This window comes from Scomber japonicus, chromosome 16, assembly GCF_027409825.1.
Source record: "Scomber japonicus isolate fScoJap1 chromosome 16, fScoJap1.pri, whole genome shotgun sequence".
Lineage (NCBI taxonomy): Eukaryota > Metazoa > Chordata > Actinopteri > Scombriformes > Scombridae > Scomber > Scomber japonicus.
This window is the reverse complement of record NC_070593.1, coordinates 17,831,677-17,858,966: the sequence shown is the minus strand read 5'-3', so window position 1 is coordinate 17,858,966 and position 27,290 is coordinate 17,831,677. Positions and strand designations below refer to the sequence as shown.

Genomic DNA, 27,290 nt, shown 5'->3' with positions numbered 1-27,290 from the left:
ACATTAATACTTTAAAACATTAAGCACAGTGGGGTTGCAAACCAACTGATCAGACTAAGCACGAAGCGTAGAAGAGATATAAAGAATTATACAGCTATAAAGAGATGAGGCATTGTGTTAACGCTGCAAAATCAAAGACTGTGACTACTTATTTGAAAACTGCAGGCAAACTAATACTGTAATTCAATTCAATTTAATTTAAGTCATGATTAACTCTGTGATGACTGTTAGAGAGGTAATGAACAGATCACAGCATATAAACAGATGTGATGAATACACTCTGTACTGAGCTCTTTTTTTCATTTAGAAAGAGAAGAGACTGACCCCCCCCCCCCCAAGAGGACTTCATTACTTCATTACACACGACTAACAAATCACAATGAATCACAGCTAAGGCAGAAAACTGCAGCTGCACTGCTCCACATGGGTTTCAATAAATAGCATGTTCACTTTTTTTGCTGCATCCCTACAGTGTATGTGATGTCACCTGCTGTTTGGGGTGTGCCCATAAGAGGAACGTGGTTGAGGGTTTGACTACAGAGTTGCAGCAGTTTTCTGTGTGATTCTTATTTGGATTAAACCAGCAGCAGTGCTTGTTGCCTTTAAAACTTGTTATATTATTTATTTTAGCCAACAGTCCAAGCTGCATTACACAGCTGTAATGTAAAAACTACTATGTACAGTAAAATACTCTAGGGAGAATTTGACAAGTTGATCAATTTAATAAAGGATTTTTTAAAAGTTACAATTTGAATGAGAATAAATAAAATACACATTTAAATTAAAATACACACCCACTTATCTATTTCCATATAGTTGCCACGCTTTATACATTCTTCTCAGTTTTCGGAGGTTGGGTTTCTGTATTTCCTGCAGAGACAAGAAAGCTTAGTCACTAGCATATTGCTAATTGCTGTGCTTTAATCTGATGCCTTGAAGAATACATTTAATCCTAAATTCAGATATGTTGCTCCACTCGAGTACCTTCTGGTTTGTGTCCAAATGGAGGATGTCTACGAGGGGAGCGATAGATGGACGGCCATGGGCACACTGGAAAGGCAGCTGGCAGGAAGACAAGGATGCTACCAAGCTGCAGCACTCATCTCTGTTCAGGCTATCATTGAATTTGATCGCACCTGTTTAATGCAAACATGTGTACAGGTTAGTTGTATGGAGATTTCAGTTTGAAACTATAATGTAATAAATCATCACTGCACAAAAAATAAAGGCAAGGATTTAAGTAATTTAACTTTACCGTGACATGCTAGAGAGGCAAGGACTTTGAGCACAGTGAGAGGCAGAGTTCCTTTAACTCTACCAGCTGAGCGGAGGAACTTAGATGAAGAATAAGAGAAACAGTACGTTACCCTCTATAGAGCAAGAAACTACTTTTTCCTCACAAAAAAAAAGGTCAGGCATTTCTGAGCTTACCTCAATCTGCTCTTGGAGATACTCCTAAAGTGTGATAAAATAAAAAGAATAGAAATAGAATTGTAAAATGTTTGCTCATTTTAATGAATGATACAGTTGACAATCTTAATAGTGAAGTTTTACAAGTCCTACCTCAACAATGGGCTTAATAACAGATGGTCTTCCCCTCCTGAGCTCATTACTCTCTTTTTCCATGAAGCACAGCGGGACCTTCCCTACAAGGACTTGTGGATCTGCTGCCTCTGAGAACTTCACTTCCAGTCCCAAACTCTGCAAATGTGCCTGACAAGACCTGTAGACCACAATCACAATGAGTGACACAAGAGCTCAGATCGCTTGTTTCATAATTATGCATGTGTACTAATGTCTGTTGGGTTAATACACCAAATTGCTGGCTTGATAGTTAGGGTTAGAAGATGTAAACTTAAGGATGAAAAGAGGACTTGATTAACTGTGTGTGTCTCTCTCTGTGAGGCCTTGCGTCATCAGGGAGGGAATATGAGAATATCAAAATCACAAGGTAGAAATTCTCTCTCTCAGAGCTACATGATTCCTTTACCATCACCATCCTCAAGAGTGGAGACAGATTGCGGCAGTTACAGAGCCATCACCCTCTTGTGTCGCTACAAATAAACTCTTTCCACTGTCTGAATCTGAATACTCCCTCAAGTGTCCATATAGAAGTATGGTTGACACTTCCAAGAAGAACAGTGATCAAAAGCAACCTCTGTACATAATAGATTCAGGCCAGGCACTTAAGCTATCCTGCCGGAAATGTGGCGTGCACTATTAATACAACCTCCCCGGACAACACTGGAGCACTGACGTTACTGAATTATGGCATATGAGTCAAAGTGCTACGCATCAGCTCTCAGTGAGGACAGGGGGTGAAACAAGGCTGCGTCACTGAACCGACCCTTTTTGTCATCTTTATTGCCACCATTATTCACCTCATTGGGCAAAATTAGCTGGGTTGTTATACAGAGCAGACTGCAGGATTTTAAACTTTCACCCGTTTAAGGTCAGCTGCAGTGGAACATTGACCCCTGCTCAACCTGAGCAATCACTGATAATGATAACAAAAATAATAATAATAATAATGATGATCTGTAGAGTCTGGTGTTTACCTTGTATGTGTACATGTTTCTTAAAGCATACCTTGAACAGTTATATATTCACACTCTGTAGTATCTCTGCTTTTAAGTCAGTCTATTGGCTCTACGGACGTCCCCTTGTGCATGTTGTACTGTTCATAAGGTAAGACCCACCTAAGCAGCCTTAGCTCATCTTCTGTTACACTGATCTCAAGAGGTGGAGAGATGGTTGATGAGGATAGACGTCTCTGCCCCGATGCATCTGGGTCATCTTCATAGGAATCTATGACAGCGCCAATACAGTTATGACAGTAGTATCACATCAGTGTCCCAGCATCCCTTGTCAAAATTAATAATGTGTACTGTGTGTGTGTGTGTTTTTTTTCTTGCCTGCCACTAGATTTTCAAGCCGAACTCTCTCATGTACAGCGTGTTGGTCCAACAGCACAAGAAGATTCCCTGGGATTTAAATAGAAAATGTATGAATAGAAAATGCACAAGGTATAATGAAATCCAGAAATAACGAGTTTCTCTCCATACCTTCAGTTTCAGTGTTTGCTGTGGACTCTTCATCTCTTGTATTGATAAGACATGCAAGAAACTTCTTATCCACTTGATGAATAACCTAAAGTAATTGCATCAATTACAACAATTATTTCATAGCAAAATTTAAAGCAAAGTGGTTAAAACATCATACAGAATTTTTTTCTGATTGCTTAAACAGAAACCTTCATGGAGTGAATCATGGCCTTAGAGAAGCGATATGGAAACAGGATGTTGTGGATCTTTACAGCCAGTCCATCAGCTTGCCCACTTGATATGTCCACACCAACCTATTAGCAAAAGAGATTTCATCATTAAAACATCATAAACTGAACAGAAACTTGAGTACAGATAAAATACGTGGCATAATAAAAAGGCAAGGGTTGCAAATAAACGCTAAACATGGTTTGTTTACCATAGGAGGATGGACAAACACAGGATTATTCCATTTGGAGTATAAGGAGGAAAGTGAGTTCTCATCACCATCACCTGTGAAGGCAGACAATATTAACATGAATACAAACCGGCCAGATTAAAAGCTGTACATGGGTGTATATGCTGGGCCCTAACTGTCAACGGTCTGTGTCTATCTGTGAGGTACCTCTGTCACCTGGCCCTGAACTAATCACTCTCTCAGCTCTGGATTTAGGCAGGAAGGGCAACACTAGATCCACCTGAAATGGGTAACACCTGTACTCCATCCCTACGGTTTAACAGGGAATGAAGAAATAACAAATGAAAATCACGGCTGACCCTGATCCACATGAGAACACTCAGTTTCTAAAAGAGGGCAGATCCACCTGGGTTAAGTAGGCAATGACAGCGAGAGTATTCTTGCTTACTTTTGAGTGCAATGTCCAGTTACTCACCAATTTCTGAAATTACACTAACTGCCATATTGGTGACATCGGATGTACAGCGGACTTGTGTTTCTTCCATAGGTGGGTCGTCATATCTGCTGAGCCCGGTCACTTTGTTGACGTAAACCGTCTTTCCCACAGATTCATCATAGTGATGAACCCAGTCCCCCGATGTAGTGGCCTTTTCTCTCTCAGCTTGCTGAGGTCTTGCACTTTGGTCAGGGACCGGCTCCGCATTCAGTTCAGTGTCACAGGCATTGTTGTTGCTGTCTTGAACGCTGTCATTACTACTGAGACAGGTACTGGCATGTGAGGTAGACCCGGACAGACTGTGTGGTAGTGTTTTTATATCTTTTGCCTTGTGTTGACTCAAATGGCAGAGTTTAGCTGCCAGCGATTTTCTGCCTCCAATCCGACCTGCGACTTGTTTCAGCAAGGTGAAAGCAGAGAGGGTTGGTGGACTTTGGAGGTCACTCTGTGCCTCTTTTTGTGTCTCTGTAACATCATGTTGTCTGTCTTTCTTTGAAACCAACAAATTCTGGGGATTCAAAACAAAGTTGTCTGTCTCAGGAAGACGAGCGTTATTCTGTATGGAAGTTTCTGGAGAAGGTTTGTCACATTTTCCATATATTGTCCGAAACTTATCAAGAGATCCACACTCCTTACGTAAAGACATTTTTTCACCAGACATTATTTTAGGAATCTTTGAGGGGATGACGGGAGCAAAGTCTCTAAATACCTTTTGAAAAGATCTGTTGTGGTCTGTGTTGAGTGAGATTTTGCGTTTTGATGCAAAGGATCTTTCTACACATTTCACTGCTTGATCCTGCTGCTGAAATGATGGCCTGTTGATCAGAGATAGATCCTTGGTCTGCAGACTTTCATGGATGTATGGATTGGACAGACTTATCTTTCTGTTATTTATTAGAGTCTGTGCATGTCGTCCTGTACTCTGGCAGTCAAGTCGAATTTGATTAATACTGTCTGAACCCGGCAGAGTTTCCTGAGTGACACTGATGGGAGGATTTACATTGCTGATTATGGCAGTATGGTTTAATTTAATTTCTCTTCCTTTTGAAAGCTTGTCTTGTCTTCCTTCTTGCTGTCTGACTGAACTTAAACATAAAATTTGAGTATTTTTCTCAGCTTCACTGAATGTTGGCTCCTCTACATACAAAATATTATCAGATGATGGTTCCAGTTTAGCCAGAACACACTTTGGTTCATCTCTACTTTCTTTGCTTGTGAATCCTTCACTCTGAAGGTTTTCTACCTCCTTTGCACTTATCCTTTTCTGCCCTAGTTGTTCCTCGTCGTCTTCTTTGGACTCCATCTGTGCAGACTCCACACAAACACTGTCCTCAGAAGCAATGTGATCCTTGCATTTACGATGAACGGATCCAGATGCCAGTGTCATTCCAATACTGCAATCTAGAGTGGATGTACTGAAAGTTGTTTGGACGTCTTTGTCACTATTGTTCCCCTCTTGGTCTGTACTCTCACTGCCAAACAATTTTGGGGATTCATAGTCCAAGTCCTCTTTAGAGATCACAGTCACCAAGTTCTCCCTGTTTAGGAAGGCTTTCACTGTTTCCTCAATACAAAGCAAAATCCCATCCCAATCTTTGAACTCGATTAGAGTTTTGGCAGGCTCAAGACAAATGTCATATTCTGAGTAAGCACATTTAATATTAATGATGTATACTCCATACAGATCTTGGCTGCGTTTCTGTTTAGGACTCCTGATGGCAGACTGCCCATCTGGACTGTCATTTTTCTGATTTGAACTGCTCAGCCGGCGTAAAAGGAGGTTCAGAAGCTTGTGTATTCGTGTCTTCAGGAGCAGTCTGTCATTCACATACAGGAACTGTAAGCTGTTGTTGTAGTGGCCCTCTCTGCCAATGTGGCCAATCACTTCAAACTGTCCACGCTTATAGCTGATTTCTCCTAGTTTCTGTGCTCGCCCAAGGCCATGTATCTGTACAAACCTGTGGTAAGTGTTTCTGGCTTTAGGAAGCTGCACAGTCATGGCCCCAGTGCAGTCATTCTTCAGGGTAAAGGACACAGAGGGATGCATCAGAGATATGGCCTCCACTCTGTGTCTGATCCTCTCACCCTCCAGGACAGCATCCATCCTCTTCCTGCGGACGGGCATGTTGTGGAAGAAGTTACAAATAACTACAGTTGTTCCTGCAGAGGGCCGAGCAGTGTCTGATTCAAAGACATCCAAACCTTTGCCATTTTTGAAGATCCTGTTGAACGTTTTCGCTGATGATCTAGTCCGGGATGAGATTTCAACAAGTGTGGCAAGAGACACTATACTTGCCACGGCTTCTCCTCTGAATCCGTAGAACCTGAGGTTATCCAGGTCTTCAACTGAGCTGCATTTGCTGGTATGGTATCTGTTTCCCACACACTCCATATCTTCAGCGCTTATCCCAGCACCGTTGTCAATTACCTGAAGTTTGAACGCATCCATATCCACCCGGACTCCCACACACGTCGCCCCAGCATCGATGCTGTTTAGGGCGAGCTCCTCTACGCACTGTTGAAGTGAGGGAATGGCGACACCAGAGCGAAGTTTCCCCTGAACTTCTTTAGATAAACACTTAATCATAGCGTTCATTAAACTTAGTTTTCTGCGTTTGTTACTGACAGAGTACAAAGTCCTACATTCATCAGTTGAACGGTCTGGAATTGGTCGTTGCTAGGGAACGTACGGCAGTAAGCTAACTAGCTAGAAAACTTTCTGACCGCGACATATTCCCCACAACAAAACATTCACAGTGCTGGTTAAATTAAATAAATTAAATAAACAATCGAAAACCAGCCTAAAAAGTCATAAAAGCACACCAAGGTTGTGTTTACAGTCAACGTGGAAAAAAAGAGAGGTGACTGAGTTGCAGCTAACAGCCAAAGCTAACACTGCCATCTACTGGTGTGAAGGACCAGTTTGAACGTCATAGTTTTGGCGTCATCTATCTTGCAGACAGAGCTATTTCATGTGTTTATGCTGTATATTTTACACAAGTCATTGTATCATCATTGTATTATCCTTTTTATGTCTTTGTTTGATACCTAGATAGATACAATTATGTTAAGTTATTGTATTATCATTTAATGCAATGTCTTAATAAATATAATTCATATACTGCTAAACAGATTATCATCCTCATTCCTATTACACCTTTCAGGTTCCATTCATAAACATATTAAGTATAAGTATAAGTATAATAATAAATCTTTAAAATCCCCTCCACTCAAATCTGCGTTGTTGATAATGTACATCATGTGCAAAGTTTGACTCTAGAGGGCTGTTTACATTACACTGGTCTGCTGACGTGGGAAAGTTTGACTGTGCTTACATTAAATCTCACTTTAACACGTGTGGTATGTTACATGTCTGGAGGGGATCTTTAAAGTATAGCCCTCCACTCAAAAATGGGTTTTTCTTCTCGCTCCTACAGTTGAATATTTGAGCTTCATAGTGCAGAATGATGTTTGATAATGAAGGTTTTCACATAATCTGCTGAAATTGAACAGCTTCTCTGAGCTCACTTAAAATCCAGTTTTAAATGGTGGGCACACGAGAATAATTTGTGACAACACAAATCGCTTGGAAGTTGATCCTGGTCCAATACTCATCTTACAAAAGAGTTATATGGAAACTTGAAGCCTCCGGTGCACAAACACTTAGAATGTACTTTTCATGAAGTAGGAGACATTGATTAAATATCTTTGCATATTTATAGATACTGGAATTTTTAATGAGGGAGAAGGGGTAGATGTAATTTAAAGGATTTTAACAACAAATTATTATTCAAAGTGAGTTTCTTTTTATACACATCTTAAAACATGTCTGGAGGGTATCTTTAGTATTACTCTTTCTTTCATGAATATAAAAATACAATATCCCTTTTTCTTGACTTTTTTTCAGTTCATTTTGTCCACAAAGATGTGTGCAGATGTTATTTTGTATGCCAGTCTTGGTCTTGAGGACATCACCTCCTCTAAATCTCTTAGTAAGTCTAGTTTGCAAGGCTTGTGATATCATAAACCTGAAAGGCCTTTTTCACAGTAGACATTTGGACTTGTCACAGGTGTTAGTGAGAACTTTAACAATGTTTCTCTCTCTCTCTCTGTGTCCCAGTACACCATGACAGTGTGACAATGAGCCAGCAAGGGCAGTACAGGAGCTTTAAACCAGTGCAGCTGAATGGAATTTAGTCATCCTTTTTTTTACACTGCCTGTCAAAATACCTAAAGTGAAAAAGGCCTATTCAAGCAAGACTTTATCTGGCAGCTGTTCTATCAGAGCCCTATTTTCTTCTCAAAATATACTGATAGATAATGAACCTAAACAGAAGGACCATACGTTGTGTAATCATCATGTCTTGGAGGTTTATTTCAACAGGACATTTGCCATGGTAACGAAAAAAAACGAGAAAGCAAAAGGAGAGCAGAGAACTTTTCCCTGAAATATCAGATCTATCCAAATTGAGGAATAAGTTTTCCTTATTCTACCTGATATATCCTTTTACAATTAAACTAATCAAATATATTCTTATTGTTGTTGGTAAATAAAAAAAATCTAACAAACCATCTGTGAGTAATTCTCCATTTATTAATGTAATTCCATATTTTATGGATGTTAAGGAGACCTAACACACAAAGCTTCTCAGTTCATTACATATAATGCAGCCCAGTAAATAAATAAAAAAGACTAAATAAATAAATAAAATGTCTGTTTCAAAGCTAATACTGCACTTGCAATGTATGAGTTATTTTATTTCACTATGTTAAATGATGAGTGCTCTAGGGTGTCAACTGTTTTCTCTTTCGTGAACTGCGCACTCATTATTTCAGACTTGGGGCTCCCGGTGGATTTGAGCCATTCTTTCATTTCTTTAACCTTGCTGCGTGGCCCCTGTAGCTGCCCCTGAACAGTTCCTCCACTTGTGTTTTGGACCCAGCCAACCAAGCCAAGCTTTTTCCCTTGTGCCTGGAAGGTGAAACAGAAAGTTAGATAATACTCAGAGAAAATGGCTGGAATAGGAAAGAAGGGAACTAATAAGAGTTAGAAAAAGAACTTAATAAAAGTCAAATCTCATAGAACCTTTGAACAAAGGCTGCTCATCATTCTCCAACTCAAAGAGATAAAACAGGTGTGACAGATTGAAGGCGTAGAACATGAAGGTTTATTTCTGACCTTGGAAATAGTAAAAATCTTAACTCAACGTCCACTTAATAACTTTTTTTAAAGTAAAGCTGTCATTTATTTGACAGTCTTCATCGGCAAATGAGTTATAATCCTAGCTCTGGTTTGTGCCTCTCATGAATTAACAGTACATTCGAGTCCGGTCATCTGCTGTGATCAAGGTATTTCCAGGATCATTGAAGACTCTTTTATCTATTTGAATGGAAATATAGTCTGCTGTATGACAAAAAAAAGTTATTTCTTATGCAGGTATTAAATTACACCTGCCAATTTAAGATCAATAGGTTGTTTTTTTAATGCAGCAGTGTGAATATGTTTTTCTTTGAAATGAAGTATGTCTTTGAAGACTTTTATTCCATTTGCAAAGAGGTAAAATGTGTATCAACCAACATCTGGGTTTTTCAGACTGAAATATAATGTTGTAATATGTAATGTAATAACAGTTTCTTCCTATCTGCAATAAGGCCGGAGACCCCCACTGACACAGACTCTATCCCAACCATGGACACTAGACCTTATATTAAAATTTTCACTTGGAATATTCTTTAATTGTACATTTATTTATATAACTTGGACAACTTAATTTTCTGGTGTTTTTTCTTTTTTTTTCTTTTTTTACTGTTGTGCACTACAACAACTTTTTTTCTGTCAAACTGACCATAATGAACTTAACTCATAGATGCTAGCGTGTTAATGTCAGACTCACTTGAGTGTATTTCCGAAAAAATACACCTTGCACTCTGCCAAAAATTTCATAATCCACAGAAATTAGCTCTTCATTGGCCATGCTGGACCTAGAAAAAGAAAAACAAAGACAGGACTTGTTCGGTGTGATGTGAAAGTTAGGAACCAGGTGCTACATTACAGCTACAAGCTATGCTAACACACAGCTAATTTCTATTCAAAACGATTTGCTGCCTAGATACTAAACAAGCTTAGCTTCGTGTTATTCAAACGTACACGAACACATGACTGTTCGCTGCGTGTAATATAGTTCACCTTGATATTGATGGGAAGCTGTGTGACGACCATTCAGATCCGCTTCGGTTTTGTATTGGCAGATACGGGACTCTGCTTCAGGAAGTGACGCCACAGAGAACGCTCTAGACATTTGGTGTCTAGGCAACGAATGTAAACGTTGGGAAAAGTTATTGCAACGTCATGAGAGTCGAACATGTATAGATATTAGATATATAGTTTTTAAACTCACTTTTACCTTTAACTCAGATAACATTCAACTATTCAAGGAGAGTTTGAATTTCTACACGTGAATTTTCAGGAATATTTGTCAGTCACAAGCCTACCGGTAAGTGAAAGCAACTTGCAACCTACCTCTTTGACATTGACGTCTATCATTTGGCTATCCAATTGTTATGCAAAGAAATATAGGAAAAGCATCTTATACACCTGTTTTGTTGCAGTATGAGCTTATATTACAGAGGTTTCTAACTCTGACTAAACTTTGTTTTGCAAAAAGCCAGAAAATGTCACTGACTGTACCATGTTCAGAAGTTAATATGAAATCCATGCCACAGTAGAAATGAATAAACGTCAGGATTATAATACTCTGGGATATCCTCTACCATACTTGAGTAGCCTATTTGTTTCTTGAAACTCTTTGATATTGACCAGTTAAGACTACAGCAGATAGGCAGAAATAGCAATGAGATAATCAGTTTACCATGCTTTCAAAGTTGCTGGTGTAAACAATTCCATTGTCTCATGCAAAAAAGTCTGCACACAGCAGCACAACCTTAAAGACGTCATCTTTTACAACAGGCGAAGTCATGAATACATACACGAGAGGAAGACGTGGTCCTCAAGAGCAGTACAACTCTGCAGAGCAAAGACACTGCAATGTCTACACTAAAACACAACATGGCGTTGTAGCTGATGGGAGAGCAGCTGGAGTAGACCAGCCTTTCCCAAACAAGCCTGTTCACCACAGAAGGACTCTCAACCCAAAGATGCACGACTCGTTTGAGCTCAATGATTTGGAAAAAATCACTATTTCAGCAAAACCAAGAGGCCCTTTGTCGTCCCAAGAACATCATTCAGATGGCATCAGAGAGACCGCTGAGTCCCAGCATCCAATAAAAGACTCACACAGCCTGCCCACCAGAGAGATGCAGATGGACAGAGCAATTCATGCAAAAGAGCTCATGCTACAGGAGAAGCTGTGGAGAGCTGAGGGTAAAATAAGACAAATGATCCGGGGGGGTAGTGGTGCTGCTGCAAGTGATGACCGAAAGAGTGAGGAGGAGAAGAGTCACAACAGAGGACAAGTAAAGGGTGGAAAGACTCAGACGACAACCAGGCTGAGAGAACCAGTGAGTAACAGAGAAATATTAAAACATGAAAGAAGACTGGAAGATGCTAAGCAACTGAGAGAGACACACAAGGACAAGATAAGGAATACACATGAAGAACAGGGGGCCAGACGGAGAGGCAGGGAGACAGATGTTGTTCAGTTGAAAAGGAATGAAAATAAAGGTCCCCGTGAAAGTAATGCTCATGTGCACAAAGTGAGTGGAGAGCTGAACAGAAGAAAAGGAGAGGTAGAGAAAGCTGAGAAAAATAAGACCTCTGCAAACCTTGGCATTTGGACAAGAGAAAAAAAATATGAAGAAAGAAAGAAGGTGTACGGTTCACATGATGATGATGACAACAGGGAAGTGGATATACCCCATCATAGTCAACAGAAAACTGTTTATAGATTGGCAGCAACAGAAAACTACAGAGGTGCTGCAAGTAAAATATCTGAGGAATCGTCTCTGCCACCAGTTTCCTGTCCTTCTCATTCAAACAGAGCACAGCAGGGGGAGCTCAGGCTCACAGAGAGCACAGAGCTGAGCCTTCAGCTTCTCCCATGCAGAATCTGCAACAGAAAATTTTCACATGATAGATTAAAGAAGCATGTCCAAGTCTGTCAGAAGTTGAAACAATCCCACCGTCAAGTCTTCAACTCCTATGCTAATAGGACCAAGGGATCGGCCATAGAGCAGTTCTGGAAAAACCACAGCAGAAGCAAGACTCCTCCTGAGGTAGGCCAGTGTTTTGCCTCTCTTAAAGGGCTACTCCATCAATTGCACACATGGGAGTTTATTATAAAGGTACCCTGCGTAGTTTTTAACCACAAGAGGCTTTATGGAGCGATGCTTATTAGAGTGGTCCCCAGTTGGTTTGCATATTGTTCACGTGAACACGGAGCATATGCAACCACTGATCAACCTTTAATATGGAAAGAAATGTAGTAATGCACCAATAAAGCCAAGTGAAAAAGACTGCTATCATGTAAACTATGTGAAATTCTTCTAATATCAGCTCTACAAAAATTTTATGAAGGCAATCAATTTACAACATGTTTATTACGCCTCAAGGATTCACACAATGCAGAAACACTCTGAATGTGAAGACTCTACAGGGAAGCTTTAGGTTTATATGTCATTAGGGAGACTGCTTAGCCTATAATAATAGTGTCTGCTGGTGCTCTCAAGAAGCTGTCAAATCTGATATTTAACCCTAATGACTTTGTTGTGACAGATACTAATATCACCAGGGCTATTTGGGCTTGGAGACATTTATAACAGTCTCTTTTAGCCCCTCCAGCTTTATGGAAATGTAATGCTAAAAATTGCTTATATTCATCCGATGTCTTTTTTTATTCAGGTTTTAAAGAAAAAGAACCAAAGACAGAACCAGACGGTGAACACGAGGACTCTACATCAGGGTCGAGTCCCGGCTGCCACATCACAGTCAAAATGGTCCAAGTAGTCCAAATCCTCGGGTGTCAGCACATCAGAAGTCACCCATCACCATCTCGTTATTATCACTATTTGATTTAATTACTCATTAGATTTTTGTGTCAGATCTAATGTCTACATTGAGTATATACCCTGTTGATTAAACAAATCTGTCCATGTTAGTTTTGGCTCTTCATAATGATAGCATAGTAAGATCATCAAACAGAAACAGCTCCAGTATATTGCACCTGGCCTTGTGAAAATATTAACTGTACACACACACATATAACAAAAGACAGTTGTTAGTTTTATTGATGGCTTTTCCATAAAGCATAAGGCAACAGTGTGACTGTAGTGTGTCTATACAACTGTTACTGTACATCTCCAGAAACATATTTTAAATGCTGTCAACACACTATTACAAAATCACTTAAGGCACAGCATTGTCATATTTGCACACATTTTGGTTTCAATAGCTTGCTAAGGCACTGTGGATGTGTTTAGGATGGAAATACTAGTTACATTGTTGACATAAGGCAGTTCATTGACCACAAATGAAATGCTTATAAGCCAACTATGACAAAGGGTTTATACATACTACATATATGTTTTTGTCATAACACACACACACACACACAATAAACAAAACCAATAGACTTCAAACAAAAACACAATTAGATATTTTCTTTCACAAATTATGCAAAAGATGGCAAAACCAAGTACCAAGGACAGATAAAATGGCTAAAAAAAATGCAGTAAGAAAACAATAACATTATAGCTGCAAGATCAGCTACATCAAAAATGCTTTAAAAGACCATGTTTTCCACATTCTAAGACAGTTCAAGTGTTCATACATGTAATAATGAAGATAAACCTACACATGCTGCACCAACAACAATTCAAGAGTCATAGAAGGCAATAAGAAAAAGCAACCTACCTGTGGTTAAAAAATAAATCAGTAGTTTCCTGTTTCACACATATGCTCTTTACCGTGTATGACAATAATACATGCAAATTTAAAAACTATATATATTTGCATGAGATAATTAGAATATGTTTGTAATAGCTAACATTTCTGATAAGTATGAAAAAAAGGTTTTAGAGGTTATATTGTATTTGGCACTTTACCCTTTTAGGAATAGATGAAATGACAATAATTCTAATAAAGTGATACACAAGAAAGGTATGTTTTCACATTGAAAGATGGCACTCACATGAGTCACGATGAATTTGGACAACATGACTGTCCATCTTCTCAGAACTCAACAGAAACCTGAACTTAGGATGCAATGCTGTAGCAAACGGTTTCCTTTTTGCATAAGCTACTCTTTCCTGTTTCATGATAAATACTAATATCTGAGGCACTAAGTGTTGACATCACTAAAAGACAACAATGACACCACTAAAACTTGGACTTGATATTCACATTGCGGAGTAACACTATGATCAGATTGTCTCTCGCAGGTGTCAAGGTCCGATTGCTTCATGTTGAATCCAGCCAACATTTCAGTCTGTGGAGAAACTAGCTAGATCACTGCACCCGGGTGAACACAAGTGTGCATGTGAATGTGCAAGGTATTATACAGTATTGCATATGCAATAAGAAAATCATGCAACTGAGCGCTCTGTTAAACATGTATAACGTAACACACTGTGAGTGGGCATGAGGCTGCACTCCCTACTGCAGTCAAGCTTGTTGAATTCAGTATGTGCTATGAGTTTTGACACTTCTCCTGTAACCTGGACATCTGCAGGTTCACGCACTGGCCCCAGCAGATCTGCCTCCGTGGTTTGTGAATCCACCTCCTCTGCCTCCTCCTCCGCCTCCTCCTCCTCCTCCATCCCCGGACATACGATCAGAGCGGTGGTTTCCGTTATTTTCACATCCTGCTTCCCGTAGCGTTGAACGATTAATCGCTGCCCAAAGCCTTTCGTTCTCCCTCTGCTGCTCACTGACCTAAAGACGGCAGGAAAAATACGCTGTTACTGGCAAGCATGGATAAAAATCAGTTCTGAAGAGGGTGGGATGCTTTTGAGATGCATGTCTCACCTGCTTCTCGAGCATCTGGATCCTCCTGTCTTGGTGGGCGACTGTCTCTCGCAGCTGTAAAAAGAAAAATGTGTTTATATTCAGTGGAAACAGGAAATACTGTGCTCATTAGCTCATAATGTACACTGTTGAGTGTGCAGATTTGATACCTGTGCAACCTCGCCACTTGCTCTGCAGCATGCACCTGATTCTCCTTTTTTGCAAGTGTCTGCCTCATCCAGTCCATTTACTTTATCACAGCCCATTCTTTTAGTCTGTGAAGATAACAGGAGACAAAGTTGAGCAGTAATATAAAACATGTGTGAGAACATCAAGATCAGTGAAAAACATCTACACTGGCATTACCGATAGGCCTATATTACTGCTGACTGCTGCTGCTGCTGCCGCCTTAAAGTTTTTCAGCTCATAAGGCAGAGTGTTGCTCTTGGAGAAAGAAGAGAGCTGGTCACCAGTGAATGGCTGTGAGTCATTTGGCATCGGGATGAACTCTGCATCATCAAGTTCCTGTTGGATGACAGTGAATAAGAAATGTATCATAGTACAATGCCTGATAACCATTCAAGTTGTTGGTGTAGCTCTGCTCCAAAAGACATGATTCAAACTAAGTTTTCCTTACTCCTTAATTCTTTCATTGTAACAAACCTTTCTAAGCCAAAAAGGGCAGGAGCTGTCCCCAGTCTGGCTTGCCATTGACATCATAGGGGTCTCCATGTGGCATCCATCAGTATCAGCCTCCCCTGTAACTCCGAGACCCCTGTCACGACACTCCGTCTCCGAACCGGTCCCTATTTCCAGATCCACTGTGGCTGTGGATCCATCCTGTACCAGCCCTGGATGTACGTACACACAAACACACACGTCAAAGCACACATACAAACACACAAGACTCAATACACAAAATGGTAAGCAGAGAAAAGTATTTACCACTACCAACTGACAGTCCACTGCTGTTGGAGCGAATAGTCTTAGAGTTGAGCACTTTCTCTGCAAATAAAAAAAACACAAGGTATTAATTAGGACGGCTGTTTTTTTTCGTAAAATAACAGCATGTGTGTCTGTTTGTGATGACTGACCCATTATAATAATAGTGTGCCAGCCACGGCAAGAGAGGTCTGGCACATGGTGGAGGGAACCAAAGATGGGTCTGGGCATGGCAGGGCAAACCTCTGAACCAAATCCCTTATCAGCAGGCATTCCAAGTCGCCCGTTTCCTGCATTTCCCCATGCAAAGATCTGATTGTCTGCAAGAAAAACAATAAATAAGACAACCACAGATCTTGTCATGAAATCAGAAAAAACCATAACATGTCATTGCCATAGATACACCACATGACTGTGTGTGTTCTTACCCTCAGTGGCTGCAATGGTGAAGCCATCTCCACAAGACACTTTGTTCACTGTCTTTCCCCCAAAGGGACCAACAAGGACTTGGACACCCTGGTGTTTCTTAAAGTCTTTAACACCCAGCTGCCCGTACTTGTTGCAACCAAAGGTGATCAGACGGCCGCGTTCTGTAAAGCAAGAAATAACAAGATGGTTAATTAGAATAATGACAATTTTTATTCATAGGGAAAATGAAATCCAACTGTTCTTGGAGTACCATCAATGGCAGCGGTGTGGGACTTCCCTGGAGCTATAACCTGGATCTTGAACCGCGCCAGCTGCTTTACCAAGGTCAGTGTGGTGATGTACGGGATCCCCTGATAACCCTGGTGAGATATACCGGGGGGGAAAAAACGCTTATAACCATAACGGCATCACTTAAAGTCTCTATTATTACAGCACTTCAATTATAATCCAGTACCTCTCCAGAGTGGTTTTTGAGACCAGAGAATGCCTGGTTCAGACCTAGCTTGTTAAATTCATTGTTTCCACACGCTAGGACTTTGCCAGTTTCTGTCAAAAAGAAGGTTCCATCACTGCTGCATGACACAGTAGAGATGGTGGCACCTTTGGGGAGCTCCACCTAGGAAAACCACAAAACAGTTCCAAGTATTAATATTTTATGATCAGGACTACACTTTGTATCTTACTGACTCTTGTAAGGCTTTTACCACTTGAGAGACAGTTAAGAGTGAACCAGTACAGGGAACAAAGTCTTACTTGCATCGGAGAAGAGAAGTCATCCTCACATTCCAGGCCAAGACGCCCTGCAGCAGGAAAAAAAGAGATACAATAAAGATAAAAAGTTGATACTAAAAAGGGCCACTGTCTCCACCTGCTGGTAACACTTATAACAGCAAAAACAACCTAGCAGATGCCACTTAAAAACACACAGGAAATACAGCAAACCTACGTACCATACTCTCCACAGCCCCAGGAGTAGATTTCCCCACTATGAGTCAGGACCACCACATGGTTGTCTCCACAAGACACCTGACGGACAGGCCTCTCCTCAAAAAACTCCAGAAGCACTGGCTCCAAAATCTCCATGCCCAGCTCGCCCTCCACTCCAATGCAGCCATAATAGTCTGACCCAAACATGTACATCTGGTCCTCATCTGTCAATGCAGCAGCACAAAAAGTTTGTTAGAAAAGGTGTGGCTTTACAAATATATTTGTGTTTTCACCTCTCGCCTCATCTACTCACCAGTGATACAGGCAGTGAAGTCAGCCCCGCATGCCACCTGTCGGATGGCCTTCCCCTGGAGTTTATCCACCTTCTTTGGCTGCCGGTACGAGGCCTGGTCTCCGTGCCCTAGCTGGCCCACCATCTTTGCTCCAGCTTGGATATTCTAACCAGAAGGTTGAGAAAGTTGCTTGAAGGGAACCACAAGAAATTTGGATCCAGTACATCTATCCCAAAGTGATGTGCTAATACTCACAGCCCAGGTGTACAACTCTTTTTCCACCGTCACCACGGCAAAGTGACTCTCCCCTGCACACACATGTTGGGCACTGCTGCCCCCTTTGAATGAGTCCAGTTTCTGGGGGGTGAACTTCCCTCCGCCCCAGAAATACACCTCCCTCGAGCGTGTGGTCACCACAGCGACAGGGGTCTCCGACACTGTGCTCAGCCTAACGCACAGGCAGGACAACAGTCATCAGATACTACAAACTTATACTTGGAGGAGTGACAAAGAAGCTTCAGTGGAGAACATAGAACAAATGTTAACTTACTTTGGTTTCTTCATGGCTGAATTCAGCAGTGCAACTCGCTCTTCAAGCTCCCTACCAGAGAATTAAGTTGTCAAAGAATAGTTGTGGATGTTTTGACGGTATCTTTTTGTGTGAAACAGAAAGATTTTAATACTGTATTTTTTTCAACAAACTTACTGTCGACAGCAGGCAATGACTGGCTGGTCCAGAATCTGCCCAGCTGTGGGCCTCTTTGCAGGATCCTGCGACAGGAAGGGATGACAAGAACTTTAATGTGATATCCATGACGGAGGCAAGAAGAATGATCTCGGCCATTAAACCATTTGTTTCGCAACAATTTGAAGGAAGACTCTTTTCTGATTATTCTCACTCACTTGATTGAGGCACTCATACACCAGCTTGATCAACGCAGAAGAATAAACATCCGAATTCACTTCCATAGTCCAGTTGCCCTGGACTATTTTCACACAGAGGTTCAGAGGGTTCTGTGTGGACACAAACAGCAGAATTAATTCAGTCTGGCAGGAGGGGGGCTGATTAAGGCAAATAATTATAACTATTTCTATCAAGTTATCAAACCTACCGTTGCATCAAATGTTCTTGTAAGAGTTAAGACTTCAAAAATGACACAACCCATGGCCCAGATATCTGATTTGAAGTTGTATTTTGCTCCCTGGCACAATTCCGGTGACATGTAATATGGAGTTCCCACACACTAGATTTACCAAGGAAGGTAAAGTGCAAAAAGAAAACAAAGTTTTAAATTAGTTACAAATTGTTAGAGGAATCAGTGAAGAAAGTATACATAGTCTGGATATATGTTGACTGTGCCTCTAAATAATATGGCAATTAAAAAAACAAAAACACACACATAAGCCTAATACCTACACTACAAAGTATTTAACAACTGTGTAACTGACTCATTTTTACCAAATGTTGTTGTGGGGGTTAGAATTCCATACTTACAGTCTCTGCCATTGAAAACTCAGAGTCTAGTTTCTTTGCAAGGCCATAGTCACCCAGCTTGATGAGGTCTGTCTTGGTCAGGAAAATGTTCAGAGTTTTGATATCTCTGAAACGAAAAACCGAGTGGTAACATTACCAAAAATGTGTTGTCTGGTTTCACATCATTCAGGTACATATCTGACACCTGCCAGATGCCTTCAATAAAGACTAAATATTTTACCTGTGTAAGATCCCAGCCTTGTGAATGTGAACCACTGCTGAGGCAATCTGGTACAGGTACCATATGACCACCTGAAGACACATGTTATAGGTGAACATATAAAAGAGAACAATAATGTGTTGTGTATAACATGTTTAGAGTGCATACCTCCTCAGTGAAAAGTTTCCCCTTCTGTTGGTTGATTTTATCATACAGATTCCCTCCTGCGATGATAAAGCCATTTAGTCTTCTGTCACACATGAAGAGCATTTAAACTAATCAAGTAAATCTTCACAGTGGGCACATTGAACAGTATTTTCATACCATTGCAATATTCCAGCTCAATGAGCAGAGTGTTTTTATCCATGAAATGATTGAAGTAGGCGATGATGTTGTTGTGCTCCAGAATGGAGAGGATGCTTATTTCGTTCATGACGTCTCTGCGCTCCCTTTCCGAGAGCGAGTTCAGCTCCACCTCCTTCCATACCACTAAAGAGTTGTCCTAAGAAGACCAGAGGGGACAACTTGTTAAATAATGTTAACACAAAAACAGAAAGAATGCAATTAACAGTTTCTCTGTTGTTTAGCACTGCAACTAATGATTATCTGACCATCAGTTTGTCAGATGACTATTATCTCCACTAACCTTTTCTCTAAAAATGGTAGAAAATAGAAAAAATATTCAGTTTGATCAAGAGCCCATCCAATACTAAAATTAGATATTAGGGTGTACAGAGCGTCTGATATTGATATATTGGTCGATAATCATATGGATCTTCAGAATATATACATAACAACACATTTTGTGCCATGATTTCTAAAATATGGTTATCACATGTACATTTACAAAGACATGTAGTTTAACAATATACTGTAGAAAATGATACCAGTCACTGAAACAGTAAACTTCAAACTATACACACACATATATATATATATATATGTGTGTATATACATATGTTTTAAGATATTGGTGTATATTGGACAACATAAATGCTGATACCAATATATCAGGTGGTAATATTAGCCAATACCAGTTTACTAATATATCGATTTGATTCTTATTTGATTGTTTTTTTCAACCAACACTACAAATCTCAAAGATATTCAATTTACTATCATAAAACAGCAAAGACAAGCATAAAGACCCCACAATTGAGAAGCTGAGACCAGCTTGAGAAATGATATATCAATTATATATTATATATCAATCAATATCAAAATAGTTACTAATTAAGATTCTGTCCATTGACTGATCCCCTTAGAATTAAACAATTGTTGCAGCTCTACTGCTGTTACAAATACCTGCTTTAAAGTTAAACAGAAAAGCAATAACACATTTTATTTAAAGTGGTGTAGCATGAAATCTGCAAAGCCCCTTACAGTAGGCTACAGGATAAAGAAGTACGCCATGGGAGGAAGTTATTTATCTTGTTCTAGCTCAAGAATGTCTCACCCAGGTAAGGAAACAGAGGAACACTAAGCAATTCATCTCGCCAGACACATCACAACAGAGAACAAAGTGTAGCACTTGCTAACCATTTCTGATCAATATAATGTGTGTTTTTGTTGAGTTATTGTTGAAGAAAAAAACTTGAAGGACTTTGTAAAGTGAGTATATATATATTTATACAGGTGGTTTCCTTGTTGCAGTGATGGTGTCTTCACATAGTTGATGTCTGTATGGTATCTGTGGGTTATAAACGTAGGTAAAGGAGTAAGAGCTCTCATGAAAAACAGCTGGCAGCTTACCTCTGTTCGTCTGTACAGAGTTGCTTCACCAAACGCCCCCCTCCCGAGGATCCGGATAGGAATGTAATGCAGCTTCTCCTCTTCGCCATTAAACGTGCTCGAGGCTGATCGCTCACTAACCACAGACCCGCCGCCCAAATCTGAACTCAGCGAGTCCAAATGTCTTTCATAGTCCTCCAGTGACATTTCTGTTTTGGGACCTGTTAGCCAGTGGCAGTGATGGAAATAACCCGAACAGGCCTTACGACAACTCCTAATGAAAGACTCTAATGTTACACAGCCGCACACACGTCTAACATGTTACCAGTGTCAGCAAAGTAACACAGCTGGTGGAGCAAGAGCGCAGACGGACCCCTTAAATCCACTTCAGATATAACTTTGTCACGAAAATACAACGTAGCAAAATGCGTGCAACTACAGTAGTTGCAGCACTGTCAAGTATGACACAACAAAAAACAGAGGATGACTTTCTGAAGTTTCATCATAAAGGGCGCATATTCAAGCATGGTGTGGTGTATTTTACGATGAAAGTCAGCAGAATGCATTTCCTTTTAGCACTTTTTTCCTAGGATGGAGAAGGCATGACCTGCCCTCCTTTGCCTCTGATTGGCCAGTATTCGTTGCCTTCCTTGGTTGGTTTCGTTAGGTCACACCCGCATTCTGTGAAGACCCGCCCTCCCCTGCTCTGATTGGCTCTGACACTGATTTTTGCGCGGCTCCGTGTAAACCATACCAATCTAATTAAAGCAGTTGACGAGTACTAGCCAATCAGAGGCAGAGGAGGGCGGGTCTTCGCGGAATACAGGTGTGGGTAATAAAATAAGGCGGTTAAATTGAGGAATGAGGAGCACTAAAGAAATACACTTCAAAATCCTACCTCAAATGTACCCCATTAATTATCTGATTAGTAAGAGTATTGATGTTTCTTGCATCTTTTGTAAACATCATACAGAAACGATCTCACATCATTTTTGGACTGATGTGGAGTCTCACCTTTCTTATATCTATATAATGCTGCAGAATATAAGATTCATTTTGTCAGTCTGTATATCAATTCTTTTTATTCATAAACAATTTCAAAAAACATCATGTGAAATTGCGCCTTTCCTCCTAGAATTGATTTCTTTATTAAAATCACTCTCGTTAAATAATTAGAGCAATACATTAATGAATATGAAGCCCCAAATTTGTATTTATTTATTGGTTAATTTTTTTTATGTACCTATTTTTTTTATTATTTCTTTTTATTTTACTTATGTTTTTTCATTATCTTAAGCTATATGCAATTTGTTATGACATATTCTTTATTTCCTAATTTGTGTAATTGCCCTGAACTGTATAGATTGTATACGTGATTTGCCTGTATTGTGTATTCTATTGTTGTTTCAATTTAAAAAATAAAATGAAAACAGGCATGAGAAGCAGAGGAGGGCGGGTCATGACTTCACCATCCTAGGAAAATAACTTCCGGTAAAGGCACTAGTGCTAGCTGTGTGGTTAGCTTGACTAGGCTAGCAGTGAAGTCAGCGGTATTGAAGTACAGTCGCATCCTAAAAATGTCAAGGAAGTGTTATTTCCCCCCTCTCCCCCCTACACACAGAAGCAAAAGGAGGTTAAGCGAGTCTACCGAACAAATACACAAGTTTAAAAACTGTCTGGGCTTGTCTCGATTGAAGAGGCGACACCGAGGAGTCGTCCATCCCTTCGCTCAAACACGGAAACTGTCAAATTACAGCGCCTCCTGTCATCAAAATTGCGCGTTTTTGTCTCTAACATTGATATAATAATAATTATATAATATATAATATAATATTATAATAATAATAATAACATTGTTTGTATAGCACCTCTGATAAAGTAAATGCAGCCCAAAGTGCTTTACAACAAAATAAATCACAAGTGTTTCAGATAACAGGAACATAAAAGGAACATAAAACAATGTTTAAAAAAAAAAATAGATTAAAAAAGAGGAAAGAAATAAAAACATTAATGGAATATAAGAATAAAAATAACAATGAAAATAGTACACAGTAAAAGTATCTAAAAAATTGAATAAAATCAATAGGCTAAATCTAAAGTGAAGAGATACGTTTTTAGCTTTCTCTTAAAAATATTTAGTGAACTGGCTTCCCTGATATATTGGTAGCTTGTTCCACAGTTTTGGAGCGCAATTGACAACGGCTCTATGTAAATATGTTAGTGCCATAACACACCAAGGTCACTTTTGGGAACATTACATAGACTTACATTAGTTAGTTAACAGCTTTTTCCTAATTGAGGGTCCCCATGAGGATAAACCTATCCTAATTATTTGGTCTGAAGTCTGAAATGTGTCCCCAAAAGTAGTTTATGACAGACAACATAGAAACAAACACACACACACACACACACACACACACACACACACACACACACACACACACACAGTTTTGTAATATTGATCGAGCAGCCGCCGCACCATAGACCGTGGCATGCTGGGGTAGATTTCTGAGTAAAAGCCTGAGGAGAAGAGGGATAACCAGACATGATTTCAAATGATGACTGCAGCACAGATGGAAAATCATTACACCATAACACAGGAAACAAAGGTGGGCTTTCATTATTTTAACAGATTTTGCTAAACCTTGTGCTTCTGTTGTCCATTCTGAGCTCACATCAAAGCATCTGTTTGATCAGGATCTATGAGGACGGTCAGAGTTGGGTCCAGAAGTCTTCCCATGTATCCGCTGGTGATTGTGTGTTTAGGACTACTAAACACTGTTCTGCTGCTAGCTGCAGTTGTTATTGGGATTTACTGTGAGTACAACTAGTGGAAAGAAGGTGTTAAATCTCTGCTTCAATTGTTATTGGGAACACACTGAACTAAGCAATTCATTGACAACATTTAATAAGCTCAATTCATTCTTACATAATGGGAGTTGGTGAAAAAACTCCATAAAAATAACAGCATGTTTTCTGAATATCACCTATGAGATAGATTTGGTGGCTTCTAATCTCTGTTAATAGCAGGTGGTGTAGTCAATGAAGAGGACCCTTCCCACCACATAACAACAGAAGTGCTCTTAACAGAGGTGATGCAACTTCGGATAATGGAGAGTGAAGCCAATAAAGCTCTTGAAGAGGTCCAGAAAGATATGAAGATAGAGATGCAGACCTACCAGAAACTAGAGCAGCAGATAGAGCCGAGTAAGACCCTCAGTGACGACCTTCAGAGGCAGATTGAGACACTGCAAGTGGAGCGTGCAGAACTGCAGGCCAGTTCATCTGATATTTGTGAGAGGACATTGTGTTCATTTTTCATTGCAAACTATTCAACACCAAAATCAAAAAAAGAGAAACATTTTCTTCTTGTGATTAATTTACCTCACTTTTTTGACAGCGGACAGTTGTGGACGATGCCCTTCGGGATGGTTTTTATTGAACACAACATGCTACTTCTTCTCTAACTCAGAAACCATTCCTTTAAAGACCTGGCCAGACAGCAGAGCAGACTGTATCATGCGTGGGGCCGACCTGGTTGTGATTGATTCCTTTGAGGAACAGGTGAGTCCAGTCGGTGGAAAACGCAGGATAACAAAAAGGATAACAAAGCTGAATCTCTGACCAAATTCTACGCTTTCTGGTTGCAATGTAGGTAAATAACAATTACTCTTTTATACTTCTGTGTGAGAACTGGAACTGGCTCACTTAAATAGACTGCAGTCTTAAGACCCATACTTTCCTGATAATTATGTGAAAAAATTGCTACGAAAAGACTTGCTTTAGAAAACCTTTTATCAGTTGATAGACAGACTTGCACTGCCAGTTAATACAGTAAAGTTGTACTTTTAAGGAACAAATTGTGACATTGTTTGTCTTGTGTTTACCTAGGTCAATATTTATGACTTCCTACCGAAATTGTCACGCGGTCAACCATGGTGGAGACAAGGAGTCTGGATTGGCTTTACAGATATTCAGACAGAGGGTACTTGGATGTGGGTAAATAACGTAACCCAGCCCGATCAAGGGTAAGATCATCAAGATTTACTATGCAGTATTAAAGCAATAATCTGATTTTTTGGGAAATATTGGTCACCTTCTTGAGTTAAATGAGAATTAGATGATGATGAGATGATGATGAGAGTTTGAGTGGTTCTGATCTTCTCATGAACTCTTGATAAGAAAACTAATCAGTGTATTTCCCCAAATGTCTCATTTCTATCATATGATTTGATGTAAACCAATAATGATGATAATAAACCTTACCTTAATTATCTGAATACTGTGGATGTAAAATTAGGTATCCATTAAACCACAAGTTTGCATGTGATTAAATCAGGTTTGTTGTATCAAAGTGGACAAATCAAATGTGTAATGGTGATATGTTAATGACATCTGCCTGCAACATCAATCTGTTCAATCAATTCAAATTTCATCTTTCATCTCAGTCAGTGTCATAGTGTAGCTGTGTAACTGTAATCCTAAAAAAATGTAATTGTGCCTTGCTTTAGGTACTGGATACACGGGGAGCCCAATAACGATGGAACATTAGGTGAGGACTGTGCAGTAACCGTGAAGCAGGACAACCCTACGAAAACATGGAATGATGCAAACTGCGAAGAGCTCAAGAAATGGTTATGTGAAATGGCACCCAACAACTAGCTATGGAGTCCATGACCATCCTATTGACAAGAGAAGACTAACTCACAGATATCTACTGTACCATATCAAGATTTATTGATTGTAAATGTATTTGTGCATGAATAAATACATGGAATATATAAACAAATATAATGCATCAGTTGCTAACCATCTCCTGGCTGTAGCTTCATATTTCACAGACAGATGTAAAAGTGGCTTCGAGCTTCTCATCTACTCTTGGCAGGAGACTGAACAAGAATATTTACCAAAATGTGCAACTACTCCTTTAACAGCTTCAGCTACAGGCTTCAACAGTTACATTTTGTTATTTGTTACCACTTTAATCTCCCACAATTCACTGGGTCACAACCCCGGTTAGCAGATGTAAATAACATCACATCACTGAGTACCTGTTTGATTAGAGCTTTTCCCCTCATGGGTGCCTCACTTGAACCCACAAGAGCAACCTTTGTGGATCACTGTGTTTATTGTTCCATTTGTCATAAGTGTAAAGTTCATTAAATGATCTTGTTATTAAGTCTATGGATGTCTTTTCCAATCTGAACATACTGGTTTTAATCTGGTAATGGCTTTAGCTGATGGCAGTGAGCTAGAGTTCCTAAACAGTGCCAAAAAAAAAAAAAAAAAAAACGTTCAGGAGACAATTTCGCAAGCACACACACACGAGTTTTGTAATATTGACAGAACAGCCACCTCTCATAGATAAAGGGGATGGTAAATGTTCTTTAGTTCAATCATGAATACTAGAGGGACATTCAGAAATGATTTCAAATGACTACAGGACTGATGGGAAATCATTACACCATAACACAGGAATCAATGCATAATAATACAATATTCACAAGAGCTCTTTACAGAGGTGAAGCAACTTGAGACAATGCAGAGTGAAGCCATCAAAGCTCAAAAGAGGCCCAGCAAGCGTTAAAGAAAGAGACTTACATAAACTTACACTGCAGTTACAGCAGAAGGAGACCCTTAGTGGCAAAGGACTGAGACCCTACATGTGGAGAAAGCAACACTGTAGTCTGACAATTCATTCAACACCAAAATAAAAATAGATTTACTTTCAGGCTATTGGATGAGATGAATAAGTCATAAAATATAGTACAGACATGCATGGTCCCCACTCCCCAGTGTACAAATTGTAATAACTTGAATCCCCTGACTATTCATTTTCTGCTATGATTAGGTTCAAAAATGGAACATTTTGTGTTTAGTGCTATTAGCATAAAATGACAAGCTAACAAGCTAAACTAAGATGGTGACACAGTAAACATTATACTGGCCTTACGTCAAAGTAATTGTGAAGATGTTAATATACTGGATGTGTTTAGAAATCACAGTATAGGAATCCCTGTTCATTGTTTTTGGCAGTGCAGGCATGTCATGTGATTTCTAGGTTAAATGCACTTATATATGGACAACATGTACATGCAAGCTACATGGCTGCAATGTAAGACACAATTTATTATGAATCTTAATGAAGGGGTGGCAAAGTTACTGTTGAAGGGGAACATTTTTTAAAAATAAAAAACACAGAACATTGGTGAAATATATCACTAAAACATAGGCAGACAGTTTATATGTACAGGTGTGTGTTCACGTGCTGTGCGCCGGTAAAACACAATACAGCAGATCAATGAACACAACGCACTATAATCAAAAAGTGCAAGCTTGTTCTTCTGAGTCATGCC

General features: G+C 39.7%; 4 protein-coding genes across 6 annotated transcripts; 1 reads left to right on the top strand and 3 right to left on the bottom strand.

The window, feature by feature from the left end:
- Positions 1-737: 737 nt before the first annotated feature.
- Positions 738-6,759, bottom strand: mlh3 (mutL homolog 3 (E. coli)). Of its 2 annotated transcripts, XM_053335539.1 has the most exons (12): positions 3,938-6,759; positions 3,670-3,771; positions 3,484-3,557; positions 3,254-3,358; positions 3,066-3,150; positions 2,916-2,984; positions 2,700-2,808; positions 1,564-1,723; positions 1,432-1,455; positions 1,256-1,334; positions 985-1,136; positions 738-870 (listed from the first exon to the last, which is right to left on the bottom strand). In XM_053335539.1, exons 1-12 carry the CDS (start codon positions 6,552-6,554, stop codon positions 799-801), a joined length of 3,648 nt encoding a protein of 1,215 aa, XP_053191514.1. In that variant the 5' UTR covers positions 6,555-6,759; the 3' UTR covers positions 738-798. The 2 variants fall into 2 exon arrangements, with proteins under 2 accessions (XP_053191514.1, XP_053191513.1); XM_053335538.1 differs by lacking the exons at positions 738-870; positions 985-1,136; positions 1,256-1,334; ... (1 more) ...; positions 1,564-1,723; positions 3,670-3,771 and having other exon boundaries at positions 2,709-2,984.
- Positions 6,760-8,517: 1,758 nt separating this feature from the next.
- On the bottom strand, positions 8,518-10,208 carry acyp1 (acylphosphatase 1, erythrocyte (common) type). Its single transcript, XM_053335751.1, has 3 exons — positions 10,146-10,208; positions 9,853-9,940; positions 8,518-8,930 (listed from the first exon to the last, which is right to left on the bottom strand). The coding sequence occupies exons 2-3, from the start codon at positions 9,931-9,933 to the stop codon at positions 8,715-8,717; spliced, it is 297 nt and encodes a 98-aa protein (XP_053191726.1). The 5' UTR covers positions 9,934-9,940; positions 10,146-10,208; the 3' UTR covers positions 8,518-8,714.
- Positions 10,209-13,177: 2,969 nt separating this feature from the next.
- LOC128375139 (serine/threonine-protein kinase Nek9) lies at positions 13,178-21,355 on the bottom strand. The gene is made up of 23 exons (XM_053335412.1): positions 20,956-21,355; positions 19,528-19,705; positions 19,372-19,427; positions 19,225-19,295; positions 19,005-19,110; positions 18,622-18,753; positions 18,413-18,523; positions 18,216-18,280; positions 18,060-18,110; positions 17,765-17,957; positions 17,530-17,674; positions 17,240-17,440; positions 17,043-17,089; positions 16,744-16,905; positions 16,540-16,648; positions 16,289-16,450; positions 16,013-16,180; positions 15,864-15,923; positions 15,582-15,769; positions 15,285-15,443; positions 15,089-15,193; positions 14,940-14,993; positions 13,178-14,846 (listed from the first exon to the last, which is right to left on the bottom strand). The coding sequence occupies exons 1-23, from the start codon at positions 21,139-21,141 to the stop codon at positions 14,646-14,648; spliced, it is 2,910 nt and encodes a 969-aa protein (XP_053191387.1). The 5' UTR covers positions 21,142-21,355; the 3' UTR covers positions 13,178-14,645.
- Positions 21,356-23,392: 2,037 nt separating this feature from the next.
- Positions 23,393-26,107, top strand: LOC128375140 (CD209 antigen-like protein E). 2 transcript variants are annotated; one of them, XM_053335414.1, is made up of 6 exons: positions 23,393-23,543; positions 23,632-23,751; positions 23,965-24,228; positions 24,335-24,498; positions 24,826-24,962; positions 25,446-26,107. In XM_053335414.1, exons 1-6 carry the CDS (start codon positions 23,480-23,482, stop codon positions 25,594-25,596), a joined length of 900 nt encoding a protein of 299 aa, XP_053191389.1. In that variant the 5' UTR covers positions 23,393-23,479; the 3' UTR covers positions 25,597-26,107. The 2 variants fall into 2 exon arrangements, with proteins under 2 accessions (XP_053191389.1, XP_053191388.1); XM_053335413.1 differs by having other exon boundaries at positions 23,962-24,228.
- The last annotated feature ends 1,183 nt before the right edge of the window (positions 26,108-27,290 follow it).